This window comes from Sminthopsis crassicaudata, chromosome 3 (genome assembly GCF_048593235.1).
Source record: "Sminthopsis crassicaudata isolate SCR6 chromosome 3, ASM4859323v1, whole genome shotgun sequence".
In the NCBI taxonomy this organism is placed as follows: Eukaryota; Metazoa; Chordata; class Mammalia; order Dasyuromorphia; family Dasyuridae; genus Sminthopsis; species Sminthopsis crassicaudata.
The window spans coordinates 638,063,381-638,077,935 of NC_133619.1; the positions used below are offsets into that span (position 1 = coordinate 638,063,381).

The window sequence follows — 14,555 nt, forward strand, 5'->3', positions numbered from 1 at the left end:
GCCTTGAAAAAAAACCACCTCCACCTCATAATTTGAATACTGAATAGATTAGCTGATCTCCCTCCACCCACCTTGAAAGGAGTTTCTTTTGCATATTTCTGCCTTCAGAAAAAAAGGTGGCTATGAAACACGCCCACCAAGGGCCTCTGCCCCCCCCCCATCCAGGAGTCCCACAGGCTCCTTCTGCTTCTGCTGTGGCAGCAAAGAGAAAACTCACTGTTTTGTTTTGTTTTGTTTTTTTCCCCTTCAGCTGTGCTTTTCTTTTAATACAAATCTCTCCCAGACTTAGGCCTGTAGAAAACTGTCCGTGGAAGATCCCAGTATCTGTCTTTAATTCAAGCAAGAGGAACTGTCTTCTCATCACCACAGCTAATACTAGAAGGGCTGAACTGGCCCCTGGCATCGTGCTCCCTAGTAGGGATTTGAGGCCTGACCCTGTTTCCTTTTTATCCCAGAATAGTCCAAACACCTCAGGGGCTGGTAAGCTGAGTATGCAGCGCTGATACTGTGCACCCCTCTGGCTCCTTCCACCCCTCTTTGGGGAAATTAGGAGGGAAAGTTCAGGATCTTTGTTTATTTTTTCTGGTAAGATTGAGGACCCAAGCCCCTATTATTTTAAAGAAAAGCAGTAAAATTAAAAGATTTCCAAGAATTTCAACTGCATTCTTATCTCACAAGTAGGGATACACCCATCCCCAGACCCTGCCTCACAAAAAAAGCAGTGGCTTATTAGATACCCAGGTCTGCTGCCTCCTCCTGACTTCTGAGTCCACACCCTTTGGCAGACAGAAAGAGACAGAGAGACAGAGACTAAGGTAGAACTGGCCACAAGTAGGTGGTCTGATGCAAGGCAAAAAACAAAACAAAACACAACCCTCTCTTTTGTAAGTTAGGGGATGTCTGGTCTCAGCTTTTCACTTAAGTCCCTGAATTTGAGTACTTTTTTTTTTTTTAAATTTCTGTAACAATCCACTTTCACAGTCAACATGAAGGGATTATATTCAATGACTTCTGAGTGTCCCAGCTTCCAGAAGCCAAACAGAGTAGCAGAGAGAGCTACCTGGGGGGCTCAGACTTTATATAATACACCCTCTGCCCCACCCCCACCCCCCATCCAGGAGTCCCACAGGCTCCTTGTGCTTCTGCTGTGGCACCTTGGGCTCAGCCTCATTCCCTCGGCAGGAAGAAGATGGTGTAGCTGCGGGGGATGGTGGCAAAGCCCACCACCTTGGGGGAGATGTCGATGGCTTCTTTGGGGATTGGAGACTGGAAGCGAAAGTTCTGCAGGATGGTGGTGAGGAAGAGGAAGAGCTCCATTCTGGCCAAGCCTTCACCAAAACAGTAGCGTTTGCCTGAGGAGTGAGAATCAGAGGTAGTCAGGGTGGGAAAGACTCTCAGGACAGAGACTGTCACAGTTGGGTCTAACTGTAGCAGACAATGTCAATCCCAGAACCTCTCAGGACAAGGCAGGAAACTAAGAGAAACAAGGAGGAAACTAGGATGAAACCCTTCCTTAGAAGAGAGAATGTCAGAGCTGGGAGAAAACAAGAAGTCACAGTGGGGATGTGGCTGATAGTTAATTAGATACTGACTGTGTGACTTTGGGCAAGTAACTTTCTCTCTGCCTGAAAAATGAGACTCTATGGCCCCTTAAGATTACTTCTAGCTTTTAGCCTATAATTTGTTAGGGGGGAAAAGTGCCACACCAGTAAGGAACCTTACAACACAGAAAAATCATAAGAGGGTTTTTAGGATAGAGAATGTCAGCATTGGGAGAAAAGAACTTCCTGCTCACCAATGGAGAAGGGGACAAAGGCATCACTCTTCTTGAACTGGCCTTTTTCATCTAGGAAATGCTGGGGGTTGAAGACTTCAGGGCAGGCAAAGAAATTGCGGTCCTTCAATACTGAGCCCAGCATGGGATAAACTTCTGTGCCCTAGAATTGGAGGTGAGAGAGGAGAACAAAAGAAATGAGAGATAAAGGAAGGCAGAAAGAGGGGAGACAGAAGAAAGATAGAGGAAGAAAAGCTCTTAGAGCATTTAGGGTGTGTGTGGGGAAGGCGATATGATGCAGCAAGTTTCAATCTATTCCTAACACAGATAAAGTCATGCCTAAATAACAAACTATGAAATGATATAGCATAAATCTATCAACTAAAGCAATATAATCATAGATACATAATGGGTTAATTCATTGCACCTATATAATTTTTATTCCAAAAATTACATTTAATTCTATCCTATTTACTTACAAATAATCAGTGATACCCCTAAACACCGAACTGAGCAAACACTGATGAAATTGAATAGGAATACCAAAATGTTCCCAGAAGCCTAGGAACAATTGAGAATAGCAGGAACAAGATGGAGGATGTTCCAGGGGACATGAGACAAGATGTACAGACACCTAATGAAGGAGAATGGAGAAACTCTCAAGTATCAGGAAGATAGAGATGTATTTGGACCTCTATCCAAAGATAGAGGAGTAAAAGGAGGGAGATATGGAATTGGGGGAGGTGAGAATGAGAGACTCCTACCTTGGGAAGAAAGTAGCCCCGGAATTTGGTGTCCTTTGTGACTCTCCGGGCCAGACCCAGGGGGATCATATCGCCAAACCTTTGGATCTCATGGATGACGGCCTCTGTGTAGGGCATCTTGGCTTTGTCCTCGAACTTGGGCAAGCGGTTCCTGCCAATCACCCGATCGATTTCTTTGTGGATTTTGGCTGTGGTTGGTGAGGGTGAGAAAACAGGATGCAGGGCGTCAAAGAGATGCTGGGGAAGTGCTCAGGGAGCAGATGGAATGGAGGGGATGGACATAGCTTTCAGTGAGATGATGGTTTGAGGAATAAAGAGAATAGAAAATAAGTGTGTGTGAGTGAGTGTGTAAATGTGTGTGTGTGTGTGTGAGAGAGAGAGACAGAGACAGAGAGAGAGATAGAGAGAGAGAGAGAGACAGAGAGAGACACACACACAGACAGAGAGAGAGAGAGAGAGAGAGAGAGAGAGAGAGAGAGAGAGAGAGAGAAAGCGAGAGAGAGAGAGAGAGAGAGAGAGAGAGAGAGAGAGAGAGAGAAACAGAGAGACAGAGAGACAGAGAGAGAGACAGAGGGAGAGAGTGGAAGAAAGAGAGAGGAGAAGAGAGAGGGGAGAGGGAGGACGGAGGGGGACGGAGGGAGGGAGGAGGGAGAAAAGGGGAGAGAGGGGAGAGAGAGAGAGATGGATGTTCTGGCAGCTCCCAGGGCACCAAAGGAGTCTGAAGGGACTAGGGAGAAGGGACTCACCTTCTACATCTGGATGCTTCATTAGCAGAAGGAAGCCATAGCGAAGGGTTGTGCTAACAGTCTCTGTGCCAGCGAAAAACAGGCTGAGGGTGGTCATGGTCAGGTTCCTCATGAAGAATTCGGTGTTGGGATTTTTCTTTTCCTGGGAGGAGAAGGTGGACAAGGCTCAGCTGATCCTACCCCCACCTAGCTTCACCTGCAAGCTCTAAAGGTCTCCTTCAAGGTCTCCTCTTGCCCCCATGTTTGCCCCCATGTCAACTCAAATTACTTGAATCCCAAGAATGTATAGGGATGAAGGGGGGGGGAGGGAATCCATCAATGATACTTGATTCAAAGGGACCCAAAACCATTTCTATTCTCCTCAGAATTCCTGATGAAACTAAATTTAGTGCTGAGGAACACTTCAGAAACTGTCAAATCCAACACTCTAATGAAGTTTTTGTTGGAGTCTGCTCATAATAGTGGCTAGTGAGTGTGAGAGATGAGATCAGAACCCAGTCCGCCTAACTCCTGACCCTGAAGCTGTAGCCACTGTAGAATACCCAGAAGGCAGAGCTGGAGGGAGCTCAGCAGCCAAAGAAGCCCCACCTTGTGTCTCCTGACAAGTGGTGGTCCATTCTCAGAGAGGAAAAAAAAAAAGATTTCCCCAGATTTTATGCAGAAAGTTAGATAAAGCTGCTGGGATAAGAAGATAAGGTTCCTGTCACTCCCAGCCCCTGAACCAGCTTGTGACTATCTAAAGGGGCAGGTGGAAAGGAGAATGGGAAACTTGTTGTTCTTGTCTTCCTGAGCCTTTTTCTGCATCTGCCTCCACCTTTCTGTGCCTCTTTCTGTTATTCGTGGCCCCTCTCTGTCTCACTTTCTTCATTTGCCATTCTCTCTTAATCTCTCCTTGCCACACGGCCTCCACATTGGCAATGACCACAAGTGCCAAAGTCTATCCGAATCCCCGCTCTGGTGGCCGCCTGATCCTGGTTGTGTGTGAACCTGCCTCCTGCCTCCACAGTGACCTTTGAACCTTGCTTCTGGAAATCTGAGAGTGGGCATCTAATTTCTGCTAGTGAAGTCTACTTTCCAACATCTGGGGATTCCCTCAGAGAGCCATAACATCCTCAGCCTGAGGTCTCAGCCCATCTGCTCCATTTTCATCACCCACTGGGGCAGTACCTCCTGCATCTTGATCAGGAAGGAGTCAATGAAGTTCCGGGGGGCATTAGGGTCCAAGGTGACTTGGTTCTGCCGGACCTTCTCAGTGATGAAGTCCTCCAGTCCTTTCAGGTCCTTGAATGCTTGCTGCTGAGGTCCTGGCAGATGCTTCATCACTCCAGAGAATATCTCATAAAGCTGGAGGAGTGCACAAGATAAGACATGGAGAACAGGGCCTTGGGGAGGGTGACTGAGGGGTGTGGGGAGTAATAATCATGAAAAATAAAAGTATAGAATAGGGAACGGGGGACATAATGGAGAATGGGTGGTCAAGATAGGACATAGTGCCAGTCTGGGAACAGGGGGTCTGAATGAGGAATATGGTACAGGAGATAGAAGACAGAAATGATAACTGAGGAGTAGGAGAGGAGAGATAGAGCTGGGGGAGAGAGGTTCTTGGGGGTCACCTGTCCCATGGATGTGGCTGTGAACTGGAAGCTCCCCGACATCATATGCAACAGGGACAGGAACTGTTTGTCCTCATATTCAAAGCGATCACCAAAGACGATGGAGCTGATGACGTTGGAGACTGTGCGGCTCAGGAAGAAGGTGGGATCGATGGCTTCACCTGTAGCCCAGCCAGGTCGACAGAGACAGAGATAAGGAAGCACAGAGGGAGAAAGATGAAAGAGAATAAAGGCAGAGAAGTCAAGGGGGCAAAGAGGAGGCAGAGGCCCACAGAGAGGTAGAAACAAGAGAGGCACATGGAGGTGGTTTTTAAGAGAGACAGAGATAAAGTTGAAAAAGAGAAGTGGTGATATGTATTTATGGGGAGGGGATCCATAGAGATAGTGGATAGAGATATAGAAGGACAAGGGAGGGAGGAGGAAAGTAGAGCAGGGAGAGAGAGACAGAGAGAGACAGAGGCAGAGAGACAGACACAGAGAATGGAGACACAGAAATGGAGATAGAGAGACACAGAAAGGCAGAGAGATAGTGACAGAGACACAAAGAAAGACAGAGAGGGAGTAGGGAAGGATGGAGGGAGAGAAGAAGGGAGAGAGAGGGAAGGAAAGAGATAGAGACAGAGAATGAGTTTTTGGCTCTCACATTTTCTTCCAAAGGATATCATCATCCCCATCCTCAGATGCCATGGAACAGGAAGATTAGATGCTACACAGTTACCTCCTCTCTTCTTCCTTTTCCTCCTTTTTCTTCTCTCCCTCCCTCCCTCCCCCTCTCTATCTCCATGTCTCTGTCTGTCTCTCTGTTTCTTTTGTATCTGTATATTTCTGTATCAGTTTCTATCTGTCTGTCTCTGTGTGTCTCTCCGTCTCTATGACTCTGTGTCTCTGTCTCTCTTTCTCTCTATCCTTTCTCATCAACCTCCACTTGAACTTAATGGTTGCCTGGAGACCTGGAATTAAATGAAAGTGACCCCTGGAGAGGGGAACTGACTGGCTCAGGTAACAAGTGATAGAGCTGCGATCCATGCCCAAGTGCTCTTTCCTTGACATCAGGCTGCCTCCCTTTACCTAGTGTGTCTCCTGGAAGGGACCTTTGAGGCTATCTAGTCCAAATCCTTTTAAAAAAATAGGAAACCTTTGACCAAGGCCACCTATGTGGAATATAGAACAGCCTTGTGATAGAACACAGATCTGAAGTCTGTTCAGTTATTTCTGTCTGACTTTGTGATCCCTTTTGGAATTTTCTTGGCAGAGATACCCATTTGCCAGTTCCTTCTCCCAGTCATTTTCCTGATAATGAAATGGAGGCAAATAGGGTTAAGTACCTTGCCTAGAACACAGTAAGTGATTGAGGCAGATTTGAACTCATGAAGCTGAGCCTTCTGGTATCAAGTCCAGTGCTGTATCCACTGCACCACCTGGCTATCAACTGGAGTCCTGAAGGCCTGAGTCCAAATCTAACCTCAGACACTGACTTGTTATGTAACCACGGACAAGGTACTCCACTCTGCCTCAGTTTTCTCATCTTTAAAACAGGGGTAATAAAAGGGCCTGTTTCTATAGGGTTCTTGTGAAAATCAAAGGAGAAAATAGCAAGTACTTTAGAAGCCTTAATGTGTTATATATGAAGTTTCCATCATCTTTATTTGTAAAAATCCAACCTCTCACTTACATCAACTGATGCTGAGTGAAATGAACAGAACCAGAAGATCGCTGTACACTTCAATGCTGTATGAAGATGTATTCTGATGGAAGTGGATATCTTCAACATAAAGAAGATCCAACTCACTTCCAGTTGATCAATGATGGACAGAAATAACTACACCCAGAGAAGGAACACGGGGAAGTGAATGTAAATTGTTAGCACTACTGTCTATCTACCCAGGTTACTTATACCTTCGGAATCTAATACTTAACGTGTAACAAGAAAATTGGATTTACACACATACATTGTATCTAGGTTATACTGTAACACATGTAAAATGTATGGGATTATCTGTCATCTAGGGGAGGGAGTAGAGAGAAGGAGGGAAAAATTTGGAAAAATGAATACAAGGGATAATGTTATAAAAAAATTACTCATGCATATATACTGTGGGAAAAAATTCTAAATTAAAAAAAATCCAACCTCTCTCTTTTTAGAGGGAAGAATAAAATCAAAATCAGGGTGAGAAAGATACTTGTTTAAGGTCACACAGTGAGTGAAGGGCAAAGTTAAAGCTCTAATCTGAGTCTTCTGCATCACAGGAAGGGTCAGTCTCTGAATCCAGCACCAAGAATTATACAATCATAGATTTAGACAGGGATCTAGAGCCACCATGTAGTCAAACTTTCTCATTTTGTAGAAAAGGAAACCAAACAAGGAGGTCACTTATTCAAAATTACAAAGAAAGTGTTTGAGAAGCTTGAATATGGATATTCTGGACTTTCCACCAGGCCAGGATATAGAGGATATAGAGAGGTTCACTGTTCTGAAAACCTAGAGAAATGGATTAAATAGGTAATACTACTTATATGTCATGAAGGGTACAGCACCCTCCATAATCTATAAAGGAATAAGTGGGTAAAGGGTGTGGGAAGAAGACAAGGGAGGGTCCGTGGGTGGGTTGGGGTTAAGTAATAGCAAGACAAGTGTGAGATACTAGGCAGATGTAAGTCACAGGACACAATGGCAGGTTCTTGAGAGTCAGATATGATAGCAGCCAATGTTGGGGGAAACTATATAGCTGATGGAAGCCAGGTGGTGCAGTGTATAGAGCACTGGACTTGGAATGAGGAAGACTCATCTCCAAGGATTGAATTCTGGCCTCACTCGCTAGTCTGTGAGTCCCTGTACAAATCATTTAACCAAGATTGCCTCAGTTTCCTCATCTATAAAATGAGCTGGAGAAGGAAGTGGTAAACCTAGTATCTTTGCCAGGAATACCTCCTGTTAGGATTCTTACAAGGTGCTAAGTCACTGGAATGGATAGAGACAATAATTATCTAATTTAGAATGGTACTTAACAGTTCTTTAGTTCAGTAATGTATTTACTAGAATTCCACAAGATTCACACCTTTAAGAGAGCATACTTTTAAGGAGCTCTCACAAGCCCAGGAAGAAAGAAGCCCACTCTCTGGGAGGAGGAGTTGAGTCATTCCAACTTCCAACTTTGTGCTGGCTGGAGACATTGGAAGGCCGAGAGGCTGAAGCTGGCTGGAGAGATTGGCCCCACGTTGGGGGCCAAAATGTAAAGTCTTGTCATCTCTCAATTGTAATCCTTCTCGGGGAGGAGGTTTCTTTTCTGTATAATCTTTTCTCTGTGAGCAGATTTCTTGGGAGGCTTCAGGAGCCTCCAGCCAGATCGAAGGTAGATGTGAGAATGAAATCTTGACTCAGAATCTCCTAGAGTGTGGGAATCAGACTGTGCCTCCAAGAGTATGGGAAGTCTTCTCCTTGATCTTCACCAGAATGACCCTTCCAGACTCTAACTTCTCCTTTTATCCTCCCAGAGAATGGCCTTGTGCGTACTCCAGGGGCTTGTGGGAAATACAACCAATGAACAATCTCCTTTAAAGTATTCCTTCAAAGGTATAAACTCCCTTAAAGGTTTGAACTAAAGGTGTGCATTCTGAGCTAGAGAATTGTTAAGTACCAACTTAGTACTTAGTAAGAACCTAACAGGAGGGAGCTCTTGGAACCAAGGAGAAAGATAGACCTCTACTAAAGCTAACCAGGCTCAGGAAAAGATTCAGGACTTTGAAGGAGAAAATAAAGGATCTGGACTTTACCTCCTGGCTGCATTTGGGATTATTGAACTGAACTGAAATGAAAGCTGCCTCCAGAAGCTCCTCAAGAAACCTGCTCCCAGAGAATGATTACAATTTAGAGAAAAGAACATTATAGCCTTCAATATGGAGTCTTGAGGAATCAGACATGATTGAAACAACAGAACAATAACAATGTAGTTGATGCTGACCTGGCCCAAGGCTCTGGAATATTCTTGGGACCCACTCACCTTTTGTGCCTCGCAAAGCCTCAATGAGGAAGCCGGCCTCTTCTTGGATGCGCTCCTCAATGCCCCTCTTGCCCATGCCAAAGTCCCTGAGGGTGGTGATGGAGAATCGCCGGAGCTGCCGGGCCCTCTCTCCATCACTGAAGACCACACCTGATCATTGGCAAGAAGAAAGGAAGGAACTCAGGGAAAACTGGGGTTTCTGCAGGACCACAGGTCCTGGTACGGGATCAGAGATGCATGTCCAGAGACAAGGGGAGAGATAGAAGATGAGAAAAGGTATAGAGACAGAGAGGAACAAAGAGAGAGAGAGGAAGAGAAGTCAGGGCATAAGGGGAATAATGTAGAGAGAAAGAGAAGGATAGGGGAGGTGAGGAGAGAGAATGAAATGGAGAGATGGAGAGAAAGTAAGATAGAAAGAGGGAGGAAGCCACAATAAAAGACTACAGGTCCTAGAATTATATTTATCAACAATCTAAAGAACTAGGCCTGTGGCCAAAAACATATCCAGCAAAATTATCTATAATGTTGAATGAGAAAAAATGGACATTCATTGAATTTGCAGATTTTCAGGACTTTCCATCATCCACTGTTAGGATTCTTACAATCCAGTTAAATCACTGGAATGGATAGAGACAATAATTTTCTAATTTAGCATGGTTCAGTATGATTGATCTGATCCTACAAGGAGATGTTATGGCCCAGAACTGAAACAAGGTACTGAATGGAATAGAGGAGACAATTGTTAAATCTAATTTAGCATTGATTTAATCTTACAACAAACAATGGTTTCCTAGTGATACAATGATTGGTGTGTGCTCTGTGTGCAACATATAAGTAAGAAGCAATCAGAGCCAAAGAGGACTTCGGGAGATTCAGAGTCAGGATTCAGTCGAGGAGATTCACAAGTTGGGCAGAATGAAGGAGGACAGAGAAGTGGCGTCAGGCTGTCCTGTGGAGAACACTGAAACCAAGATCCAGAAGGCCTCCAGAAAACTAGCTGAGCCCCAAGTGAAGGAAATAAGATTTGGAAAGAGACAGTAAAAGATTTAGACTTTAACTCCTGGCTGCATTTGGGATTATTGAACTGCACTCCAGAAGCCTCCCAAGAAACCTGCTCCAAGAGAACGATTATGATTTAGAGAAGAGAACATTACAATCCACATCCAAAGTTAATAAAAAATTTAATGAGCCAATATCAAAGATCAATTTCAAAGCACTCAACATGGACAAATTGTTTATGTTTTTTATATGAGAAATGAATACCATATGTTTAAGATTGACATCAACAACAGGGCAGCTCAAAAGAAATATTGAGATAGAGTGAAGGTAAAAATAATAATTATGTCATACAAATGAGGTGCAGAGGAAGAATAGACATGGAGGCATTAGAGGGGGAAGAAGGGCTCATTGTTCTGAAAACCTATTCCCAATAGAAATGGGTTAAGTAGGTAACACTACATATATATCATGAAGGGCATAGCACCATCCATAATTCATAAAGAAATAAGGGGATAGGGATGGGTGGCCTGGGAAGCAAAGAGTATGGGAAGAAGACAAGAGAGGGATCTGTGGGGTGGGGGAGATTAAGTAATAGCAAGACATATTAAGAGCAGAATTAAAGGAAAGAGTCGTCAGGAATAGGAAAGATATATGTGTAGGGATATGTGTGTGTGTGGGTGTATGTATATATCTACATATGTATACAAATATATCCTTTCTTTACTATAGTCTACTTGGGAGTAATGGGGGAGATGAAAGGGGGAGAAAGAATAAAGTAAAAAATGTATCAGAGAACAAAAAAGCAATTTACAAGAAAGTAAATAAAAAATAGACACTTATGAATATAATTTCTTCTACTAACACACACACATAAGTATATGTGCAATTTCTTAATCTGGTATTTTGTGGTTTACATTTTGAATTTTCTCTGATGTTCTGCTGGGAACAAGATAATGTTCTCTTTTGTTTTGTTTCATGTTGTTTTGTAGTCCTTTTCTATTTTTCTTTTTTCTTAAATCTTTTTTTAAATAAAATAAATTTTAAAAAATAAAGAGTGCGAAGAGAGAGACAGAGTAGTGGAAAGACAGAAAGATGATGAGACAGAGAAACAGCAAGAAATTGAGAGGAAACACAAAAAGAGATACAGAAGGACTGGGCAAATAAAGAGGAAAAGACAGATGGAGAGATAGGGAGGAAGTGGGAAGGCAGTTAGAAAGACAGAAATGGAGAAATAGACAAATATGGAGAAAATGACAGAGAGATAGAGAAGGCTGAGATATGTGGAGACACAATGAAAGGAAGAGAAAAGAGAAATGATAGGGAGATAGAAAGATAACTGAGGAGATATGTGGAAGAACTGAGGAGATAGGGAGGGAAACAGAAAAACAGGCAAGTGAAGCCATCTGGAGAAGTGGCTAGACAAGGAGAGAAAGAGAGAAATGGAGAGATAGAGAAACAAAGAGAGAGAAAAATGGGGAGTTGAGTGAGAGCAATGGGGAGCCAAGGGGAAATGGTGAAACAGAGATAAAAGGTGGAGAAAAGTGAAAAAGGAAAAAGAAGTGTGGAGAGGAAATAGGAGACAGATGTAAAAAACATGGTAAGAAAAAAGGACAATAAAAGACAAAGGTATGGAGAGATAGTGAAAGACTAAGAAAGATGAAGAAATAAAGTAATAGAGAGAGATGGGAAAGAGAGAGAAAGATGGGGAGAGAAAAAGAGAAAGACAGAGAAGAACAGATATTTGAAGGGGGCAGTGGTAGTCAGGGCCAGGGTCAAAGATGTCAGTTCAGGGAGGAACATTGGCAGGCAGCCTAGAGAAGGTGACTTTGACCTGGGGAGAAGGGTGTGTATGTATGGGGGATGTCCTCCCCAGCTACTCACCGAATCCCTTACAGAGCCAGTTGAAGGTGGCCTGCTCCCCCCGACCAGAGAACTCCTCTGCTTGATCGACCAGGGCCTCCTTCACGGCCTCATACCCCGTCAGGACCACAACGGTCCTATGTCCCAGATGCACTGTAAACACGGGTCCATATTTTTGCCCAATCTGGGAAGGTATGAAGAAGTAGAATAACCAGTGTTTTGCCTCTGAGCCCCATGATCTCCTCCTAAAAGGTAACATCTTTTCCCCTAAATGATAACATCTCCATCATCTCTCAGAAGCCTTCAAAAATATTTCTAAGTGTTACATAGGCTTCAGTAATAAAGCACAAAGATTTCAGCACCCAAAGAACAAGGTCAGTATAGGACTGTGAATCCTTGGTATAAACAGTTTATTTTTAAAATATTTGTGTGCTGTGTAAGATACATAGAGTATATATCTACATATCCATTTTTTGAGAGGTGGCATAGTTTACAAGACAAGGAGTTCTAGTCTAGGAGTTGGGAGACCTAGGTTCTAATCCTTCCTCAGACAATTACTAGGTTTTGGGTGACTTCATCCCTGCCTCAGTTTCCTCATCTGTAAATTGAGAAATATGGCCTCGATGGCCTGTCAGGTTCTTTTTAATTCTACATCTAGAAACCCATCATCCTGAGTTGAAAAAAGTAATAACAAAATTGCTGTTTTCCCTTCTGTCCATATTTTTTCTTCTGTGAAAAGTCAACCAACAAGCACTTATTAGACAACTTCTGTGTGCCAAGCACTGTGCTAACACTGGAGAGAAAGAAAGGCAAAGACAGTCTGTGCCCTCCAAGAGCTCACAAGCTAATAGGACTTATCTATTCCAGGCTCCTCAGCTCCACTACTTCCCTAAACAATTCTGCAGTCCCAAGAAACTAATGAACCCATGTCCAGGGCAGAGAGCACATCTGAGGCTGCACTTCTAGTGCCCAGTTTCTACCAAGAGATCTGTCTAGCTTCTCATCTCTCCATCTCCCACTCTCTCCTTGGGTCCCCTCTCTCAGGTTCCCGGACTCATTTTCCCACTCTTCTGGCCTTTTCTCCACCATTTTTCTGAATCCTTCTCTTACAACCCAGCTGTGCCCAAAAGAGTCTCTGCTTTTCTTTGAGCCTCTTTCCCATAAGGTCATAAAACTTAGACTTTAGAGACCATCAAACCCAACTCGGTCATGTTGCAAAGAGGGAAACTGAGGACTAGAGAAAGGAAAGGACTTTTCATTCAGTAGTGAGAAGCAGATTTTTTCTGTGTCCATTTCTCTGTCTTCCTCCATATCTCCTTCTCTCTGAGCCTCCCAGAATCAGCCACCCTGTAACTTGCTTGTACACATGAGAGAGATACCTCTGTCTGTATCTTTGTTGCTTGTCTTTGTTTCACTCTACATCTCTGAATATCTCTCTCTCTCTCTCTCTCTCTCTCTCTCTCTCTCTCTCTCTCTGTCTATTTCTCTTATGTGTTTTCATCTCTGTCTCTGCCTTTTCTTTTCTGCTAGTTTGTCTATGTTTCACTGCCCTTTTGGCTGTCTTTTTTTTCTGTCTGCCTGTTTCTCTCTCTGCTTCTGTGTATCTTTCTTTGGGTGTTTCCATGTACTCTCTGGTTCTGTAACTGTTACTTTCTCTGTGGCTCTTCCTGTTACTATGACTTCATTGATTTAACTTTGGGTTTCACTGTCTCTTTGCTTCTCTGAGTGTCTTTGTCTGTAGTTCTATTTCTCTTTTTCTCTTTGTGCCTTTCTCTGAGTCTCTCTTAGTCTCTATATTTCTCTGCCTCAGTTTCTCCATATTCTCCCTCTTGTTCCCAGCTCCCAGTACCTTCATGAGAGAGTCATACATCTTTTCCGTGTTCAACTGCAGGTAGTTGCCAATGAAAGGTAGGGGGGTGGGTCCAGGAGGAAGGCTACTGCGGACCTTTCTCTGTCTCCATACAGAAAGCACCACCAAGGTTGAGAGGCAAAACAACAGGGCCCCCAGGAGCAGCCCAGAGGCCAGCATGATGGAAGTGGCAGAAGCCTCACTGTCTGGTCAGGATAGGTGCTAAGCTAGGACTGGGGTTCAGATAGGCTTGTTCCTGCCTATTATCCTTGGGCCTGGGGGGTGGAGCTTATCACCTGACATTGATCCAGTTCTTTTATGCAACAAAGAACTAACCCACATATGAGATAAATAACTTTCTAACCCAATCCCCCCATGTGTGAACCATTTAATATCTGATCTAATTAGGGACTTTTAGAGGAACAATTATTAGACCTTAATATTTTGGGTTCCTCTGATCTGGAAGAGTTATGACCTGGAGGGGGAGGAGAATGAGAGCCATTAGGACCTGGGTCAACCCAGGCAAAAATAATTGCCAAACCCAACCAGTTTCCAACTCTTGCCTAACCCACCCCTCCCTGCAATTTCCTAAAAAACATAATAATCCATTTACTTTTGTTTACCAGTTCTGCCCCTGTTCTCTTTCCCCTCCAGGGAACCCAAGGTCACAGCTTAGCAGAACTCATGCTTGGAGAGAAACCTGGGGAATCAGAACAATCTTCTCTAAATCTACTTTTGATAATGGTGTGTGTGGGGAGGAAGATACTGGAATGAACTCTAAGGGATTCCAGGAACCATGATTAGATTTTTGGTTTGAGTGTTTTTTTTTTTGTTTTTTAACCACAAATCAAAGCTGAAATTGTTTTGTTTATAATCTGGACTTAAGAAATTTTTAATAATGTAAATAAACTTAAAAGTATATGTGCACAAACACCCTTGCTATGCCTTTCCC

At 43.6% G+C, this 14,555-nt stretch overlaps 1 protein-coding gene across 1 annotated transcript; it reads right to left on the bottom strand.

Moving 5' to 3' along the window:
• Positions 1-558: 558 nt before the first annotated feature.
• LOC141564414 (cytochrome P450 2A13-like) lies at positions 559-13,842 on the bottom strand. Its single transcript, XM_074306876.1, has 9 exons — positions 13,604-13,842; positions 11,776-11,938; positions 8,896-9,045; positions 4,898-5,058; positions 4,452-4,628; positions 3,285-3,426; positions 2,539-2,726; positions 1,796-1,937; positions 559-1,352 (listed from the first exon to the last, which is right to left on the bottom strand). The coding sequence occupies exons 1-9, from the start codon at positions 13,781-13,783 to the stop codon at positions 1,168-1,170; spliced, it is 1,488 nt and encodes a 495-aa protein (XP_074162977.1). The 5' UTR covers positions 13,784-13,842; the 3' UTR covers positions 559-1,167.
• Between the last annotated feature and the right edge of the window lie 713 nt (positions 13,843-14,555).

Excerpts from the sequence above, each read along its gene's own strand:
- LOC141564414 (XM_074306876.1), bottom strand. The coding sequence starts at position 13,783 with ATGCTGGCCTCTGGGCTGCTCCTGGGGGCCCTGTTGTTTTGCCTCTCA. Across the intron at positions 11,939-13,603 it reads TGTATGACTCTCTCATGAAG|ATTGGGCAAAAATATGGACC; the intron begins GTACTGGGAGCT and ends ATACCTTCCCAG. Across the intron at positions 4,629-4,897 it reads CAGCCACATCCATGGGACAG|CTTTATGAGATATTCTCTGG; the intron begins GTGACCCCCAAG and ends GCACTCCTCCAG.